The following is a 20,240-nucleotide window of genomic DNA, read 5'->3' as shown; positions in this document are numbered from 1 at the left end:
TTAGAGAGACAGCTCATAACATATTTACTTCTGGGAAGAAAAAAAAAATAAGATGCTTGAAAGCAAAACCATGAAAACAGAAGCTGTCTTTCCTCTCCCCCCCCCCCCCTGTTTTCTGGTTAAATGAAAGCTCAATGTTCCATTTAGTCATTTCCACCACACAACTTGAGTAGGATTTTCCGGTAGTCTCCTGAAGTGTCACCCTGGAAACAGACCCAGAAAAAGAAAAGTTGAAGGCTTGTTTTCTGCTTTTTTGAGGGCATGGAGGTTGGAAGGGGATGGAAGAAAGAAAATGAAGTTTAAGCATCTTAAATGCCAAACTAATAACTAAAGGAAACAAAGCCAGGGGTGAAAGAAAGCAAGTGTTCACTTCTTATTAAAAACAAAAATAACAACAAAAAACAGTGAAATATGCTCTTTTCTCTGCAGAGTGGAAAACATCAATAAAAGAACATATTTCTTTAACAAACTGAATTTGGTATACACAGTCAACTGCATGTTATAGAAAAGTTCAAAAGAAACCTTCATTGCAAAGCTATCATCCAGCAACAGGTAAGAAAAGAAGGAAACAGCAACACAGAATGCTGAAGTCCTTTTCCTTGGACTCAACATCACAGAAGTGTACAGGTTGGAAAGGACCTCTAGAAATCATCTAGTGCAACCCCCAAATGCAACTCTGGTGAGACCCAAACCCACAACCTTTGAATGACCCCCATCACTGCTGTGCTAGAAGCCCAACGTGCTATCCACTGTGCCAAATAATAACACACCCTACAACAAGTACAATCCGCAAAAAGTAAAACACTTTTGATCATGCATTTGCTTAAATAACTGCTGCATGCTGACGAACAAAGGTAGAAGATTAAGGAATTACTTTTGAAGTTTAACTCCAGTTTTACAGAAGTGGCAGGGTTTACACGTATACCCACACTTAGCAGAACTATCTTTTGAATAAATTCAGCCAAGTAAATGGAAAATGATGTGTCCCTATTCCTGAAATGTAAAATTTCATGGAACACTGTAACAAGTGTCATCTTCATCTGAGAGTTGCTGATTTGTAAAAATCTCCTGCAAGTTGAACCTTGGTGGCTTATGGCCAATTATAGTTGCTAGCAGAATAGCCAAGATTTTATGGTGCACACAACATCCTTCACTATACTCCAGGTTTCCTTGTGAACCACGTCTAAAACCAAAGGAACGTATAGGGATTTAACAGACTTGGCACCCTCATTACATGGTGAATGAAACTTCCTAAATCACTACTGGAATCCTTTGGCAGGGAAAACAAAAGCCCTAAGACTTACAGATATATCTGTGTAGAGAGATGTGCCATACATCCGTTTGTACTCTGCACGTATGTCCAGCAGGTCAACCTCACTGCGTGACACCATGATTCGAATCAGAGTTCTGTCCTTTGTTCCCGCTCCCTGAAGTAAACAAAAATACAATGTACTACATTAATAATGTGTGGAAATTGTGGATGATACAGCACTGATCAAAAGAGATGACCACACCATAAAAGCCCTTTACTAGCAAAACCTCGCTGACTTTAAAAACCTTGGTATGAATTTAGACCAGGCATTAATAAACAAAATGTACTAGTAATGCACTTAAAAGCAATTTTCTATACAGAAACAGGTTTGGGAGGTTGAGATGACAGGAATCCAGGAATGTTTAGTAAGTTTAGTGGACTGCTTATTTCAGCTAGCCCGCCTTAAAGCTATCAACAAGTCATAAGCACATCAATTGTTTTATTAAGGGAAGAAATTCCCATAATAAAACAAGAAATTTATGATGTGGTTATATACACTTTGCTAAGTTCATCAAATAAGGTAGGTTTTTCCAGCCTTCCACAATAGTGACTAAATCTTAAGCTCACAGAAAAATTTAATACCTCCAACTCATTAGTAATTTTAATTATTATTATTATATTATTTTAATTATTATTATTGTCATTAATTCTTTCCAAGGTGATCGAAGCACTCATTCCAATGAACAGTACAATCATTTAAAATCACATGTCAAATTTATGCACGTTGTCATTAGCACCTACCTTCATAGCATTCCTCAGCCTCTCTGCAAAGAAAGCTGGTGTGTTCTTGAGGCATTTAACTGCAAAAAGAAAGAGTATTACTGAAGTCACGTATTCCTACCCAAACAAAATTGCATGATTATTTTTTAAGCTCAGTCCCATGCTTTAATTTTACATAAACATAGGGACAACATGATGCGGTTTCCATCCCTCCAGTTAGTCACTGGAAGAATTTTACACCTTCTACCTCTAGCGACCAGACTCTTGACTCTGAAAGAGAAGTATGGAATGGAAAGGGAAGCTTGAAAGAGAACAGAGTTGAGCATTCCTAGCTTTTCCTAACTTTAAGGAACTCTAGGCCATACATCTGCAAGGCATGACAAATTCAAAACCTGCCCTAAGTTGGGATGGGTTACTCTAAGACAGGAAGTCATCCATGATAGGAACCACACCCTTTATTCAAAGTTAGTAACGCATTTCTTTAGTCAGAAAGTCTGCAAGGATTCTCAAAAAATCCTTGGTGTGCTTATTTAGTAATGACCAACTTCTATTTTTAATTAGCATAGTTTATTAGAAATCTTAAAAAGCAAAATCTGAATCAAATTATTTTTATGTTTATCAGTATAATAGGATAATTGTTCACCACTCACTAAAATTACATTGTATGTATCGATCCTATGCTGGATAAACAACCATGCAATCTATGGCAAACTATACAGAAACAAACCATAACCAGCTTATATTTGAGAGCACAAAAAGTATCAAAGCAAGACAGAACAGAAGGGATAAACCACAGCAGTACACATTCTATATAGGAAATAAGTACTTTTCTGGATAGGAAAATGTAGATGAGAGAATAGTTTAACACACAGTTGTCAGATATGTACAACATTTCAGAAACAAAGGACAAATGAAATGCATGTTTCTTGACTGTCGTTAAAACAACACAATCACACTTTAAGATGTTTGAAGATGTCATTGTAAATTACCAGTTGTACAATCCAGAAAGCTTTAAGAAAAGCAAAATTGATTAGTTTCAATTAGAAAACCCTTTTTTTACTGGAAAGGAAGATTAAAACAACAAACGATGCTCGATCCATGTTCACATGGATATATACGTATATACATACGTATGGACACACCCCTAAATAAAACAAAAATTTATTCAATAAAGGTATTTAGTGGATATTAATGAAAACTTATCTTCTAAAGTCTGTCGACTTACTTGAAAGTTACTGTCCCAATTCTCACTCTGTATCCACAAGAAATATCTGTCACGTGACTGCAAAGCTCCATGAGGTCAAACAACTTAAGAACTCATACAGAAAATTTCTTTACTGAGCTAGTGTTCTGCAAACACCAAACAATATTTTTTTTTAAGTTTGGTTTTCTAACATTAATACTTTTTGAGGTGACAGATTCAGAACCCTGGAAAAGGTCTGCAAATGTACCACATCAACAGAGCTGGACTCTGCCTGGGTCATAAAAAACACCTGTCATTAAAAAAGCAGCACCTTGTGAAGATAAATGGCTATATAGTTCACATACATGTAAGAAGTGAAGGAGAGAAGTTTCTAAGAAATTCTTATTTTGCAAGATTTTGTTAGAAAGTTTCATGGAAAAAAATGCACAACTTCATTGCAGTAGAGCCAAATGTTTTCTACTATCTTATGCCCAGTGATAAATACCCCTATTTATTTCAATAGGAGTAGAGTAAGCCCTGTTTTGTTGCTGTAGTTAGTTTCTCCTTTTCGTCTAAGTACATCATTTTTCTTATCACTACCATAATTAAAACAAGCAAAAAAATAACACTTAAAAGAAGCACAACTAAATACCACAGTAAATTCAGAACAGTACACAAAAATAAATGGAGATGTAAAGAAGTAACTTCATCTAAGAGACAAAGACAAAATGAAAAAGAGGGATGTGATTTTGTCTGAACAAAGACCTGAAGCTGTCATCAGAGGAAATGGGACAAAATAACCTCTTTGGAATCAAATTTAAGTCTTCTTTCTAATGAAAACAAGTTAGAGGTATACAATTTTAATGCATGTTATTTTGCTTTATTTCCAAAGATGTCCCAGATATTTTATCCTCATTCTCACAGTGGTTGGCAGAACATTTAATCACTTCTTAAAACAAAGACAAGTTGATAATTCTCTCTCCATTTTAACATTCAAAATTTAGCATGCAAAATTTAAGCAGTTTGCCTGAAGCAAAAGCCTCATCAGCCATTTTGAGGTGAATTAAGTAGTCTGCATTACTAACTACACAGATGGCACATACCTACTGCCAGCATGCCTTTTTCTAGGTCTCCAGACATTTCACGGCATATGCTTTTTTCAATGTCCCGGTTACACATCCTCTGGTACTCACTGAAAACTGTTAACAAGAGGAAGACTTCAGGAGTCAGTCTCAGAAAAGAGATGGCACTGGTGCATGATGCATTGCTTTATTTTGAAAACACTTCTTAACATTTTACTACAGTACACTCATGGAAGTTTTGAAATCTCAGATATCATTTTAAGAGAGTTTTATGACAATTAAGAGAGATGATCACAATGTACGGCTCTGACATACCCTTTTCTTCAACAGAATTCACCCTGCTTTCCCTTGAGTTATCATTACTTCCATTTTACAGGCAGAGGGCAGTGTTGTGCATTTATATCATTACAAACAACAGAATCATTTTAATGTTTATGTAGAGGTCTGGATACCATTACCTGCTCTGAGATGGGCCCTGCTTCTCGCACACAGAATGGCATTGAATTTGGATTCGTCAGTTCCTAGACGATTCTCACCAGCTGCATATAGCTCCTAAACTCAGAAAATAATGCACGCATTATAAATTAGAAAAGCCATCAGGATGAAAAAATGAGTTATAAATAAGTTTCCTTACAGCCTCCCTTCCTTTATAGTCATTTCTTGCTTTAAGCACCACTGAAAAAACAGGAGCAAGCAATAAACAGCAACTAATCAACCTTTAAGGACTTAATTTAGTAGTTGGGTAGAGATAGTGATAGGAGGATGGTTGGACTAGATGATCTTATAGGTCCTTTCCAACCTTATGAACTTATGAACTTATGAACTTATAATCACAAAACCAGTGCTTAAAACACATGAGCTCTGAATTACTAAAGCAAACAAATGTTTAGAAGTAGCTGAAAATTCTTCTCCCTAGAAGGACTTGTGTCTAACTTCATTTCTATACCTTTAGGCATTTTTGAGACACTCATCTCTCTTCTGGCAAACTGTGTTGAAAGCTAACCGCATTACTATTTGTATGATAGAATAGACCTGAAATGACCCATGGTTTTCTCTCTCCTGTGTGGTGAAACGGAAAACAAAAACTAACAGGTGCAACAGTTATTAGGTTCGACTGCTCTACTTGATGCAAAAAGCCAGAGTTCCTTAAATAACTAGCAGCAGCACAATGGAGTGGCACCAACTGGAAAAGAAAAAGATTAAAAAAAAACAACAAAGCAAAACCAAACAAGCAAACAAAAAAATAAAAGGGACTCCATTCCCTAGATCCTCCCTGCTGAAATGGTGCCACATAGCTCTAATGGTGTTACCTCCCTTCATTATCCTTACATCCACGAAATGCAAGCACCACTGCAGGAAAAGTCACACAACATCCAAAACTAATTCAAAAAGAACACACAGTAACATGCAGTATACTGAACTGACCATACTTACAAACGATGAAGAATTTCTTACTGACCTGTACATCTTTTTGGACAAGAGACATGTCAACATTTGTACTTTCATTTCTGTTTCCCTGAAAGAATTTGAAAAAACAGAAGCTTTGCTGATCGGTTTTTTGGTTTCTTTAAAAAAAAAAAAAAAAAAAAAAGAACAACAACAGACATTACACACACAAGCTTCCATGCACAAGCAACAAGCACAGGAATACCTGAGAAAGTGAAATTAAAAGCCTCTGAAAGTGTCCAGAAGTGTCACTTCTTATTGCTTCCTCCAGAGTTTTCTTAAATTCTGTAAGGGAGACAATCATGAATAATCATACACCTCTGCACATTTCCCAAATTCATATTGTCAGTCAGCGATTAAGGAAAAAAAAAAGTAACAAATCAAACCTGATTTATAGACCCTGTTGAGTTCCTGAATATGCTCATTACTGCGAGAAGCTAAGATTTCAATGAGACAATTTTCATCCGTGCCAATGCCCTAAAAAAAAAAAAAAGCAAACAAAAAACCCACAACGAACTGTAAGAGAAAACACAGTCTTCAGATTCACATCTTAATTCTATTATCTAGTATGAAATCAAAATAAACAAAATAAAGAATGCATACACAGAGAGAACAAATACAATTCAAAATATCACACTGATTCAGAAGAAGTCAAAGCACATAGTTTGAATTTCACACATAACACATTTCCAAGACACAGAATGGCCAGCATGGGCTAGGAATACACTTTACGTGTGGAGAAAAACAAAGCAAAACAGAAAAAGGTACCCCCTGCTCCAAATCTATATTAAATTACTTATTAGAGCTATTTTTGAGCACTGAGCATAAAGTCACAGGTCATTCTGAGTGGAGTATGCTGTCTGCTCCACACCTCAAAGAAAAAAATCAAGAAACAAAGGTGCCCCATGCAGTAGCTGTCTCAAAAGAGTGTTACCTCAACAGCTTATAAAGACTATTAATAAATTAACTGCAAAGTCTATCAGAACTTCGCCTCTGACATTTTTTCCATTTCCATAAATCTTTATCACAACACAAGCCTATTAAATGCTCTTTACCTTTAAATAACTGATGAAAATAACAATTCTCAATTTTATTATCATAAACCTCCAATAAATCAAGTACAGTGGGCTGAATATCTGAACGGAGATGACATCTGAATGCAGAGCTTTTAAACTACTACCAGAAATTTCATCAGCTCAAATATTCCATCTTATAAATTTGTTTATTCTTTACAAACCTTTATAGCTTCCTTGATTTCATAAGCATCAAACATGACAGGTGTCTTCATCATTGCTAAGATTGTCTTCTCAAAGTTACCTGATAGCTCAGACTTGAGATCCTTGATCAAATCCTAATGAGCATTAAAAAGAACAAAAAAAATTGATGAATATAAGCAAATTCTGGACATAACTTAGAATTCTCTATGCATAAGTATCAATAATCCATCACCAAAGTAAAGTCATTTTACTTAACAACATTAAATACAGCAAAAACTAACATACATAGTATGTATAGTAGTACGTAGTAGGTATATAAATAAGGTCAAACTAAACAGACACTGTACAGAACAAAAGGGCCAAAGTAACTACCTAAGAGAGTAACTGCTTTATATAATTCATCTGAAATACTACAAGGAAATCAAGAGTAGGTAAAAAGGCTACAGACTTACAAATCATCTTCCCCTTAAGCAATCCTAAGTCTTCAGACTTTCAATTAAGTCGTGCAGACAACAACAGAGGGAAGAGATGCCACCCAAAGGGACCCTGACAGACTTAATGTAATTAAGTTCAACAAGGCCAATATGTCCACAGAGCATGAGAATAATTCACTGAGAGTAGCCCTGCAGAGAAGGATTTGCGAATCCTGGTGGACAAAAAGTTGGATATGCTTGCAGCCTGGAATGCCACACATATCCTGGGCTGCACCAAAAGAGAAGTGGCCTGCAGGGAGAGGGAAGGGATTGTCCCCTTCTGCTCTGGCCTCATGAGGCCCCATCTGGAGTAGAGCATCCAGGTTTTGGGTCCCTATCACAAGAAAGACTGTTGGATAGTGTCCAGATGTGGGCCACTAAGATGCTCAGAGGGCTGGAGTACTCCTTCAATGAAGAAAGGCAGAAGGAGGTGAGCCTGTTCAGCCTGAAGAACAGAAAGCTCCAGATAGAACTTGCTGTTTTCCGGAACTTGAAGGGAACTTATAAACAGAAAGACTGACTTTTCTTTACACTGCCTGATTGTGATAGGACAAAAAGAAACGTTTTCAACTAAAAAAGGGAGATTTATGTTAGATGCAAGGAAGAGATTTTTCACTGAGAGAGTGGTGAGGCACTGAAACAGGTCACCCAGATAGACTGTGGAAGACCCATCCCTGGAGAAAGAGACATTGGTGTGCTGATGTACAGCTGGCTGAAAATGAGTCAGCAGCGTGACCAGGTGGCCAAGAAGGCCAATGGCATCCTGGTATCGGGAATGGCGTGGTGAGCAGGACTAGGGAAGTAATCCTCCCCTTGTACTTGGCACTGGTGAGGCTCCAACCCAAGTACTGTCCCCTATTTTGGGCACCTCAATGCAGAAAGGACACAGAGGTGCTGGAGCAGGTACAAAGGGCAACAAGGCTGGTGAAGGGTTTGAAGAATATGCCCTGTGAGGAGCAACTGAAGGAACTGGGGCTGTTTAGCCTCAGGAAGAGGAGACTGAGGGAAGACCTTATTGCTCTCCTCAAATTTGTGAAAGGTGACTGCAGTGAGAACGCAGATGGTCTCTTCTCATTGGTGACAGGTAAAGGGCCCCAAATTTTGCCAGGGGAAGTTTAGGTTGGATATAAGGAAAAACTTTTTTACAAGAAGAGTTGTTAAAAACTGGAATAGGCTCCCCACTGAGGTGGTTGAGTCTACCATCCCTTAATGTGTTTAAAATCCATTTGGATGTTGTGCTCAGGGACAATTCAGCAGTGTGTTGCTAGAGTTAGGATGGTTAGTATGGTTAGGTTGCAGTTGGACTTGATGATGTTGAAGGTCTTTCCCAACCTGAGCAATTCTATGATTGTAAGGAGACACCTAAGACCACACTGGATGGGGTCCTGCGTAACCTGCTCTAGTGCCTGATTTGGTGTGGATGACAACCCTGTCCATCGCACAGGACAGAGGATTGTGGAATTACATCATCTTTAAGGTCCCTTCCAACTTAAGCCATTCTATTTAGGCCCTTATTCTTCTTTCTTTTCTCATGATATATTTACCTTTCCATAAGCTGTTTTGAAGGAGAGGATGATCTGCTGTCGCTGCTTGTTTGAACGACTTCCAAGACAATCTATAATTGCCTGCTCGTCAGTTCCTGCACACACACAAAAACACCACAGAAAGAGCACGTATGTCACATGAGGATTCAGTTTTTTGTTTCCATTAGATTCTACTTCTGTCAAGCACAACACATGTGTCTAACTTATCTGTTGGATCTCCTCTTGCATATCACCTCTAAACTTCAAAGTCTTCTCAAACCAATCACAAACACAATGAGAATACAGTAATAACAAAAAATACCCACACAAAACACTACCACCACACAAAAACTAGCAAATGCCAAATTCATCATGTTGTTTTTCAACTACATTCACTTCCAATAATTCTTCTGATTACCAAGTACAAACACATGTGAAACAGCCGACTCAATAAGTATGTTAAAAATGAAGAAAGGCACTACTGAATCAATGCTGTGATTCTACTTGAATTAAAAAGCAAATTCACAGCCTGCTCACCAAATCCCTTCATAGCCTTTCTCAAGACTTCTGCATCCTTCAGAGGGTCAAATCCTGACGCATCAGTGATTGTGCCTCGGTTTCCATACTGAAATCATAAAAGTTGAACCATGTATTAGTGTTAATCAGTAAAAGACTATTCTCCTACTCAGGAAAAAAAACTACTTTTATCAACTTTTTCTTTAAAAAGCAAAGCAGACAACAACCTAAACTATTTTTTTTTTGTTTCTATACCTGTATTATGATAAAACACAAAGTCAATTAAGGTTTGGTTAAACCGCAGATGTAACTGTAAATACTTTAAGATAGAAAAGGCAAAATTAACAGAATTGGAATTTATGTCATATATTTCTTCTTTATATGTAGTACAATAGCATATATTTGAATTCACATATGCCTATATTGCTTTTACCTCCCAGCTTCAGCCAAACTTCTTCTTGTGACTTCCTTTTCAGTTTTACACACATTTTACTCACTCTTATACACAAAGAAAATGCAGAAAAACACATGTAGTCACATTTAAAACAAAACAAAACTGAATGCTCTTACTGCTCCAGGGGAGACTGTAGGCCCTGTAGGTCCTGGAAAAGAGGGCATAGATGGATTCACGGCTGGGCCTGGTGGATAAACTGGCATGGGCTGCTGCCCTGGGTAAGGTGCTAGTGGCTGTCCTGGTAATCCCACAGGCTGATGACCAGGAGATGGTGTGGGCTGGCCCAGTGCAGGGCCACCTGGGTATCCTGGTGGATTTCCTCCAGTTGGAGGATACCCCCCATAAGAGGGCTGCTGTCCTGATGGAGGCTGTCCAAAACCACCTGGAGGTACTGGAGGATAACCCCCAGGTGCTGAAGGATATATGCCTGGTGGTACATTTGACCCTCCAAATGTTCCTGTCATATTGGATGCCTGCAACAGAAGCCAACAAAGCAAGAGAGGTGTACAAATAACATGATAAACACAATGCATCCACCTTCCCACACCCCCAAACATATATAGTCCTGCATCTGCAGAGAAACTTAGCAGCAATCAGGTTTTACTAGCAAGTATGTCAGAAAAAGAACGGAATTCAGCTGATCCTTGCTTTACTTTAAGAGTAATCTGCCCTGTAAGAAGCAAAGTCAATAGCTACATACTTACCCTAACCACTGCATCCAGCTTTACATTCCACTCCCTCCAGAAAGGAATAGCTAGACACCTTTTATTCTTCAAGGTTTACGCTAGTTAATCCCAGAAACACAAAACCATTTCTTCTCTGCCCATAGCTTTGTTACATGACTATAGCATTATTCACGTACAAAGATTTACTGCAAGCAACCCCTGGGTGTTTAGCATGAGAAATGCATGCATTAGTAGTTTTAAGTAACACAAGTTCTTAAGACTGCATTAGGAAAGACATCTGCAGAAACTGCCATATTGTTAATTAACTTCACAAGCAACACTCTCTTTCCTCTTCTACAGAGGACCAGAAGAAGTGACATTTGATGACTGCAGTGTTCCCAGAAACCAGTAGCTGTGGATATTGCTAATCACACTGTTGGTCATTTTTTCAGTCATTTTAACTGCTGAATTCCTTTAATCACTACTTCAGAGAAATATCCGTGCTGCAAATGTCTTTGCATACTGTGAATTCCTTAAGTTTTCAGCACATTTCTGAAGACTAAATTGTTAGAAACATAATTCACTCAAACCCTATGCAAAAAAGTCACACTGGAAGTCTGCATTTTCTTAAGGCAAAATACAGGGTCTTCACTGTCATCTGATAAACATTAACAGAGCTGATCAGCTAATACTATGTTTTCTTCAGAGATGAGTCACTTATCCCAATTGCAGAGACTTGTTACTTTTTCAGCAGGCCAAAACGCAGGTAATAAGCAAAACCAGAGATGTGTTTGCCAATATGAATATACTAACAATGGATACTCAGTGTTAATCATGCGTTTCCCTATTCCTTTGCACAGCAAAGTCAAGTTTTATGTCTTTGGCTTTTGAAGTTTGGGTCTTAAGTCAAAATTTATCTACAGATTCTGTCTTTTCTAACATAAGAAATAGTTTGAAGTAACCATTTACTTCAACAGATGACACTGAACGCTCAGTGCTTAAACGAAGGTTAGACAAAGGCATAAAATAAAGCTGCTGTAAACTACTTGTCTACAGTACCAGAACCACAACTCTGCACTTACAGAACACACAGTAAGATATATATAACATCAAAGCAGACTCACCATTCCAGCCATGTAGCTTGGGTTGAACTGATTGGCATAGCCAGCCACATTTTCTAGACCAATTGGAGGTGGGTTTGAAGGTGGATTTGAAGGTGGATTTGAAGGTGGGTAGGCAGCACCACCCCAAGGACTGCCACCTGAAATCAAACAGCTGTGCTGAAACAAGACACTACACCTTTTAAAGCTTGTTTTTTAGCCAAGATAAAACAACAAGAAAATCAGTCACTTAACAGATACTTCATCTGACTGACTTACCTGGGGGTGCTGGTGGATATCCACCTGCTGGGGGATAGCCCGGGTAACTCATTGCAAAGATCTGAAAAGCAGATGCAATAAGAGTCATTTTCTGCAGCACTTCACTAATTATACCACATGAAATTAAGAGGTGATAGTTTCCAGTAGCCAGTCAAGGAAATTTGGATGTAAGCCAGATAAGTTGCAGAGGCTTTTCTGGGGAAAGCAGTTCCCGTTTCCTTTTTTTTTTTTGAACTAACAAATATGCTCAGATATTTAAACAGCTGTACAGTCTCTCCTAAGACGACTACTTCTATTCATTCAGTTATATTTACTCCTCACTTGGTCTATTATGTTGTTAAAGATGCATCACTCAAAAATGCTTACATTACTGCACTATTAAAGAATCACCCAGTTTGCATCCTACACAGAGCAGTTTAATTAATCAAAAGTAGAAAAATCAGGTGATAAACAGGCCACATCTTCAAATGACTAATTTTATGAGAGGTGTAGGAGGCAATTTAAGTGGAAACATCTGCAGAAGTACAAGGTCAGGGTAAGAAGCTGAAAGGACACACTTCATGCTGGCAGGATCATTATAGAGGGTGTACCAAAAGGAAATCAGTAAAACAAACCGAATCTCTAAAAGTTTGTAGTGCTTCTGTCAGAATGTACAGAAATGTATGAAATAATTATTGTCCAAAACAGACAGAAGTGGGGCGTTAAAAAGGAAGGAGAGCAATACACAAATCTAGAACAAAATATCAGACTACAGAAACTGTCATTTTAAAATGGAGTAATTATGAGGAAGAATGGTAAAAGTAACTCAAGAAGCTTGTTCCAGATGAAGAAAGTATTCAGTGAATCATTAACATATCCAAGGTTTCAGTGACAATTTCCAGTACCCTGCTTTCTGCTAGGGTAGAGCTAGTTTTTTTACTAGTAGCTGGTATGGCTTTGAACTTTGGTTTTAGGATGAGCTATGTTGATAACACAGTGTGTTAGTTGTTGCTGAGCAGTGCTTACACTCAAGTCAAAGACATTTCAGCTTTTCATGCTGGTCTGCCAGTTGAGGAGCTGGGAAGAACAGAACCAGGACAGCTGACCCAGAACAGCCAAAAGGATGTCCTATAGCACATGGCATCATGCTAAACAACAAAACTCGGGGAGCTGCCACTGCTTGCACGCTGGCTGGGGATTGGTTCTATATCCTGCCCCCAAGTAACACAGAGGAACAGGGGCTGCAGTCAGTCCCCTAACACTTTGTGTCTGCTGCTCCTCCATGATTACTCTGTACCTGCTCCATGCAAGGTCCCTTCCCTAAGCTGATCCTGCATGGGCCTCCCACAGGTTGCAGCTATTAAGGCACTGTTCCAACATGGCTCCATACCACAGGTCCATCCTTCAGGAGTAGGCTGATCCAGCACAGAACCCCATGGGTACCGGTGCTCCCAGACCAAGACTAGGAAAAAAGCTTTGTATCCTTGCTGTGTTATTAACTGCCTTGGTGTAATAACATCTGACCTGTTCAAGGACCATACCAGGCTGAGATTCTGCTGCCTTTTCCCTACAGCAGCTCCTGAACGAAGCAGAACAAGCAGACATCTCTCTTCAGCCTACTCATACCTCTGGCACAAACAGCATGAAAGACAACTGCTTTAAATTTTATTTCTTCTTTAACAAAGATTTCCTACTTCAACACCTAGTGCAATGCAGTTCCACTGCCTAAAAGGTGATATAACTCTCGTTAAAAATTAAGTGCAAGCATAGACATGGTAGTAAAACAATGAGCAAAAAGTTACTACTCAAATCACTCCAAACAAACAAGCAACCAAAAATAAAACCACAACCAAAACCCAAAAGACACAGCCAAGTCAGGTTCCTAAAAGCATAATACTTATTAGTCACAAAATCTATATATTTGATGCCCTAATTACTACAGCACTGAATTCCACTCCCCCCCTCTTACTTCAATGGTAATCATGATGGGTTGTTTTTTTTGCCTTGTTTTCCACTTCATGTATAAATACAGTAACAAAAACAAGATGCCTTTTAATACAGCTTTAGATATAACTTTAAGACAGAAAGGCTTTGCTTGTGGTGAAGGGTAGGGAAGAATAGGAGCTGTTTGCCCTACAGTGGTTACGTTACTTGCATGCTTTTAATCCTATGTACTATGTACCCTTCTGATAAAAAAAAAATAAAAAAAATGAAAAGAGTCTTTTAGTCATTAAAGCTGAGGTTGACAACTAATAGCAAACTTCATGAGCAATCAAAAAAAAATGTTACTATATATAAAGAAGTTCCACTTGCTTCTTTTGAATGCTGTATTTATCCAAGTATCACCACAGGGAATTTCTTCCACATTGGTTTGATTCCTGGCAATCTAGATCCACAAAGACACCAACTTCTCATGTTCAAAAACTTCCACTATCACCACTTCATTAAGCCTCTGTTGGCCATTTCCCTAGCTCAGCCAATATTTACCCTTCTGCATTAAATTCCCCAATCACTCCCACCACCTTGTCTTTTTTTAATCTTCTAGGCCCATTTCCCCAACTTTTATTCTGCTACGTCTTTGTAAAAAACATAACAGAGACACTTGATTGCTGATAATAAAATGGTGACGAGCCACAGAAAAGAGGACTCAGGAGTCTACCACCCTGTTATACAAATACTGCGTGGGAGGATACGGGAACACTAAGATCTGTGTTTGCTCAGCCATAAAAGCAGCAGCCCATGAGAGGAAAAAAAAAGCGAACAAAAACAGGGAGTGCCTTGAATTAAATATAGAACAGACACTGTTAAGCTCCTCCTTGCACTCAGTGCTCACCCTCGACATAACATCTAAAAACTTCAAATGAGATCCTGCAGTTTTACTGGCTACTGTTCAATATTCAGTCTCCAGCAATATCACATTACAATAATTTGAAGGCAGAAATTATGAAAATATCATGACCTATGCTCGTTCCAAGTAATTTGCTTAATTACAACTGCTTTCCAGGGAACACTGAATGAAGTTAACTCCTTGGCCTTTACTCTTCTTGCAGGTAAATTACTAGGATGTAGTAACAAAAGGCTGCCTAAAGCTATAAATTACACAACTCCTCTCTGCAGAAAGCGGAGTCCGCTCCAAGATTGATCCCTAATGATGGAATCAGCAGAACAGCATTTGTCTTCTTACAGTACGCTGTGGATTCTCATCACAGGTCTGCTGGCTATCCTCTGCTATGCTCTTGGAAGACAAGGACAAGTCACAGTCAGCATCATATCAGCTACCTGCTATTGTAACAGCCTAAGCAAGATTTATTTTTGACTTGCTTACCCCAGTGCAGCATAGAAGTTGCTCTTCTCTGTACCAGGTATAATATTCTACACCCTGTGAAATTAAGAGCCCTGCAATGCAGCTTTCTTTAAAAGTCTTCTGTATACGTGACTCTCTGATTAATTTTCCTCTCGATTCTAAGCTGTTGAAACAAATGAAGTTAACCTCTTCCAAGAAGACCTGACGTAGCTGAATTCACATCAGCCAAAACTCAAAAGAAAAAAAAAAGAAATCAGAAACATATTGCTGGCAAACATACTCAAGACAACAAAGCCCAAATAACCTGACAAAGCTGTATGGGCTCTTGAAATCCAGGTACAGCAATGACATGATTTTAGGATATCAGCTTCATTTCAGCCTCCTCCTCTGCTCTGAACCAAGCGCTTCCTTCTGCAGCACTTTTTTCCAATGCTCTCTCCACAAGACTTACTACACAGTGAATCCAAACGTGTACAAAATAAAAGAATGAGGTTCTATTTCAGAGTCATAATCTGCCATGCAAAATCACTTGTTGCAAAAACACTCATGCTATAAATAGCCTATATTATATTCTCAGCTGACTAATGCCTCAAGGATTTATATCAATCTATTTTAAGTTCTACCATACAAGACAAATTTCTGCATCTTCACAGAAAAGCAGAATAGGTAGACGCTAATTAATCTATTTCACAAAGCACCCTCTGTGGAAAATCCTACAGAACTAAAGCAATATTGTAACACTCGGTACACCACAGCAGCTAGCAGAAAAACACCCAGCTGCTCATCTCCTGCCACCCATCTGTAACCACAGAAGCGAAGTTAAAGAAAGCCAAGATCGTGGTCTTCAAATCAAATCTGCGTGGAATCACCTTTAAATAAGAAGCTCTAAGTACTAACAAATTGTTATCTTCCTAAATCCTGCCACTCTTAACATACATTATTCAGTTTAACAGGAAACGGTATTTTCAAATCATGGCTCAGGGCAAACAGCGAGGAGTTATGTGGACTACAGGTACCCTGTTTACAGAACATAACCCATTTCCCAAGGGTAAAATTGCTCTCTTCAGTTAACAATAAAAAGGGATATTCGCACTGTCTTCTTCAGGCATCTTAAGCATCTAAGCTCTAGCAAGTGATGAGGGGTGAGGGGCCTGGAGCACAAGTCTTATGAGGAGCGGCTGAGGGAGCTGGGATTGTTCAGTCTGGAGAAGAGGAGGCTCAGAGGAGACCTTATTGCACTCTACCACTTCCTGAAGGGGGGTTGTGGTGAGGAGGGGGTAGGTCTCTTCTCCCTGATAAGTAATGACAGGACGAGAGGGAATGGCCACAAGTTGCGCCGGGGAAGATTTAGATTACCTGAGGAAGCATTTCTTTTCTGAAAGAGTGGTCAGGCACTGGAATGGCCTGCCTAGGGAGGTGGTTGAGGCACCATCCCTAGCGCTGTTCAAGAAGCGTTTAGATGAGGTGCTAAAGGACTTAATTTAGTAGTTGGGTAGAGATAGTGATAGGAGGATGGTTGGACTAGATGATCTTATAGGTCCTTTCCAACCTTATGAACTTATGAACTTATGAAGTTCCTTTAACTAAATTAGATTTCTAGCATCCTTTTTTAATCACAATGCATTCTGACGATGCTTTTAGGAATGCAAATCAGAGGCCTAAATCACAGTGAACATCTCTTCATGGAAGTATTGGCTGAATATACAAAGGATTGTATATGAGATACAGTTAAATACACTAAGAACTAGAACCAACCTAGGCCTCATGAAAATCTCAAGCTAACGTGGACTTTTTAACATGGGATTGATTATGCTGGCCATTCTTAAAACCCTCAGAAGCTGGAATACAATAGTCTGCAGAGGCCTACCTCTCTGCCTAACAAATACTAATTAACAGCTACAAGGAAAGAAGAAAAGCATCTAAGCTAGAGCTCTCTCCTACGGAAAGCTGAGACAAAGCCTAAACAGAAGGAAAAAGCAGTGACGTTTTCCAAGCATGCTCAAGAGTATACCATACAGTGAAGGAACAAGGCTCTCTCAAAAAGCCAATGCACAAAACCCAGGAAGCAGAGCCCTGGCAGACCTTCTGCCCACTTCTTTGTTCTTAGAAAAGATGCTGATCTGTGACATGGTCAGCCAGGTTAGTGGGGATTTCTGAAAACAGACTGAAAAGGCTTTGTGTTCCTAGGATGCAATGATTAGCACTGGCCCAGACTCACATCTGGGACAGCTGAGCAGTACAGATTCAGCTTCACACACACCAGCTAGCAAGCACGGACAGGAAGGCCTGCTTGCTTAGCACAAGCACTTAATTCAAGTGACTTCTGAAAGGATCTCTGCTCTGACTCACTCTGTGTTTGCTCCGAATTCCCATCTAAATCTACCTTCCTATCAAGATCTTGTAGCAAACTGATAAAATCTAAAGACAGCAGCAAGCAACAACAGAACAGGTATAGTGAAAATATTTGGTTTGCTTATCTACCACCTGCAGTAGAAACCACATTATGTTCTCACCACTCAAGGAACTTCTTGAGGGAAATTCACATCTACATCACCTGCAAAGACATCGTAAAATCTGTGCTGCTCAGGATGAGGACAAAACACTCCTACTCCCAACAGGCCTCAGCTGCCTCTGAGCCCCCTGTAGACATCAACTTCACACCCTCTCCCTTTCTAAATGTGGGTATTTCAAACAGACAGTGCAAATAAAGCTACTGTTGTCCAATAACTAGCAGTAAGAAAGGAACCAACTCTGCTTCACCAAACCAAAGCAACAGTGCAACTCTATGACTTGAGCACAAAAACCAGAAGGCTGCATGTTTACAAAATGTGCTTTTGCTGCCTTCTGCAAAAGCCAGCCAAAACAAGTTTCTACATACAGCTAACCAGTTCCCTTTCTTTCTTCTCCTGCAAACTCATATAGCACAACCAAAAATGATATCCAACAAGAATCTGTTACCAAAGATAACAAATGTATGAACTAAAAACAAACACAAAAGAAACAACATTGATTCCAGTACCTAGCTGCATACTTAACCCAGGGTAGGTCTTTTAACTGTAATTTGAAGCTGTCAGATACGTTTCTATGCACGATAGCACAGCCCCTTAGCTAAAAACAAATGAAACTTCCAATTTATTCACAGCCCTGCTACTGCTGTTGTCATGACTAAAGCATCCACTTTTTCATCTCGGCTTTAACTTCCTTTCCTACTCTTATCACATTGCATCAGCTCTGATCAATGCAGTGTACTGAACAGATCTTCTGGATGCTCTACCTTATGGAGCATGCTGGAGATCTAGCAAGCAGTATCTGCTGCAGGCCACAGAGCAGACCAGATTCTCAGCTTGCCTTTTTCTAATAGGGCAGATTACATATTTTGAGTTTCTTAATATTACATACTACTATATATATACATATTTAATGTACTACACTGACTATGCTAGCAATATAGCACTATATAGTACCTTCATCCTGCTATGGTTTCACTATATCTCACAGGTTTTTTGTTTTGCTTATTAATACTTCCAAGAATTCCCACCCTGATAATTCAGAACTTCCAGAAACTATTAGAACAAGCCAAAGGGATGTAACATATGAATGAGTGTGATGACTAGTCTGGAAGTTTCAAGTTCAGGTTCGTACAGATATTTGTCTCCTAGCCTCACAGCACGGTCAGAAAAAAGAAAGGTAAATCACACCGTTGACAGAGACATGAAATCACTAGGCCCTTCAGAACCTCGCTGAATCCGTGTTAAGTACGGTGCTTTCGTTTAAGTTCTAGAGGTTACAGGAGTAAGCGCAGAAGCATTTTCAGTAAGACACAACCCTGCAGAACCGTGCAGGGGCCAGACGTGAGGGTGCAAGTAATGCAGCGTGAGAGGCTGCAGCATCGGTGTGAGGGAGACACGACTCCTCCTCAGGCACGTGACTCTTAGAGTAGCCCTAAGGCAGGAAATTACAGCTACAGCCAAAGCTTCTCGGGAAGTGTCCGCACGCCTTACACCAGCCGCACGCTACCTCTGGGACTCGCACCATTTCTGATGCCGCTGCTCGCACTGCATGAGGCCACTGACTCACCGACAGCAAACACCACGCGCTGGGGAGGTGTGCGAAGGGCTTCACGCCCCGGCCCCCCCTCCCGCAGCAGTGGCCCGTCACACACACGGACACAACCGCACCGCGCAGCTCCCTCAGAAGCTGACACCCCGTCCTCCAAAACCAGCCCTTCTTTTTCAGCACCGACGCGTTTCTGTTTAAATTATAACAGGAACTGAACAGCTTCCGCTGTAAGACGCTCTAAGAACAGGCAGTGCCAGAAAAAAAGGGAAGTACGTTGCAAGCAGCCTGCAGGAAGCTGGTTAAAAAAAAAAAGAAAAAGAAAAAAGAAAAGGAAGGAAAATAAAGCACCTAACGACAGTTCTCACAGAAGTGACACCTGAATTTCTTTTTCACGAAGAAAAAAAAAAACCAGAAGCTCAACACACAGCGAGGACACACGCAAAGCACGCAAGTGCGACTGCGAGGGCGAAACAAACGCTCTCGTGCAGAAGCAGCCCGGCTGCCCGCGAGGCAAAGGCTGCAGCTCGCAGCCCTCCCGCCCCGACCCCGTCCCGTTTTGCGGGGCCCTCCACCCCGCTCCCCCCGCCCCGAGGCCGCTCCTACCGCACTCCGCCGGCGGCCCGTCGAGCTGTGAGGCGGCGGCAGAGAACAGCGGGAGGCAGCACGGTGGCTCCGCCCGCTCGCCCCGCAGCCGGCCCGGGAGCGTCAGGGGAAGGCGGAGCGTGCCGCGCGGTGGGCGTAGGGTCCCTCCCGCTGCTGCAGCTGTCTCGGTGCGCGCCCCGGCCTGCGTGAGAGCTAAAGCTCCGTTTTCCAGTGAGGAAAAAGAGCGCCTAAATAACAAGGTTGTGAGTGCCACCACACACGCCTAACGAAAAGCAGTTTCCAGTGGAAAGTGTGCTTCATGAGAGCCGCACAGCCCCACCCGTCA

General features: G+C 40.2%; 1 protein-coding gene across 1 annotated transcript; it reads right to left on the bottom strand.

The window, feature by feature from the left end:
- Positions 1-100: 100 nt before the first annotated feature.
- On the bottom strand, positions 101-19,939 carry ANXA11 (annexin A11). The gene is made up of 15 exons (XM_065746997.1): positions 19,916-19,939; positions 11,971-12,031; positions 11,716-11,852; positions 10,043-10,399; positions 9,494-9,581; positions 8,978-9,072; positions 6,981-7,094; positions 6,130-6,220; positions 5,949-6,028; positions 5,757-5,813; positions 4,756-4,849; positions 4,319-4,414; positions 2,054-2,112; positions 1,305-1,427; positions 101-203 (listed from the first exon to the last, which is right to left on the bottom strand). Exons 2-15 carry the CDS (start codon positions 12,020-12,022, stop codon positions 144-146), a joined length of 1,503 nt encoding a protein of 500 aa, XP_065603069.1. The 5' UTR covers positions 12,023-12,031; positions 19,916-19,939; the 3' UTR covers positions 101-143.
- Positions 19,940-20,240: the final 301 nt, after the last annotated feature.

This window comes from Cyrtonyx montezumae, unplaced genomic scaffold (genome assembly GCF_038088225.1).
Source record: "Cyrtonyx montezumae isolate F1298 unplaced genomic scaffold, pur_monq_1.0 scaffold_4, whole genome shotgun sequence".
Lineage (NCBI taxonomy): Eukaryota > Metazoa > Chordata > Aves > Galliformes > Odontophoridae > Cyrtonyx > Cyrtonyx montezumae.
The sequence above is the reverse complement of the archived record's forward strand: the minus strand, read 5'-3'. Positions and strand labels throughout refer to the sequence as shown.

What these genes read in the sequence shown, in the direction of transcription:
- ANXA11 (XM_065746997.1), bottom strand. Translation starts at nt 12,022, where the DNA reads ATGAGTTACCCGGGCTATCCCCCAGCAGGTGGATATCCACCAGCACCC. An exon ending in CAAGCTACATGGCTGGAATG is followed by an intron (nt 10,400 to 11,715) that starts GTGAGTCTGCTT and finishes CTTCTGTTGCAG; the next exon opens with GCATCCAATATGACAGGAAC. An exon ending in CAGGGCCCATCTCAGAGCAG is followed by an intron (nt 4,415 to 4,755) that starts GTAATGGTATCC and finishes TCTTGTTAACAG; the next exon opens with TTTTCAGTGAGTACCAGAGG.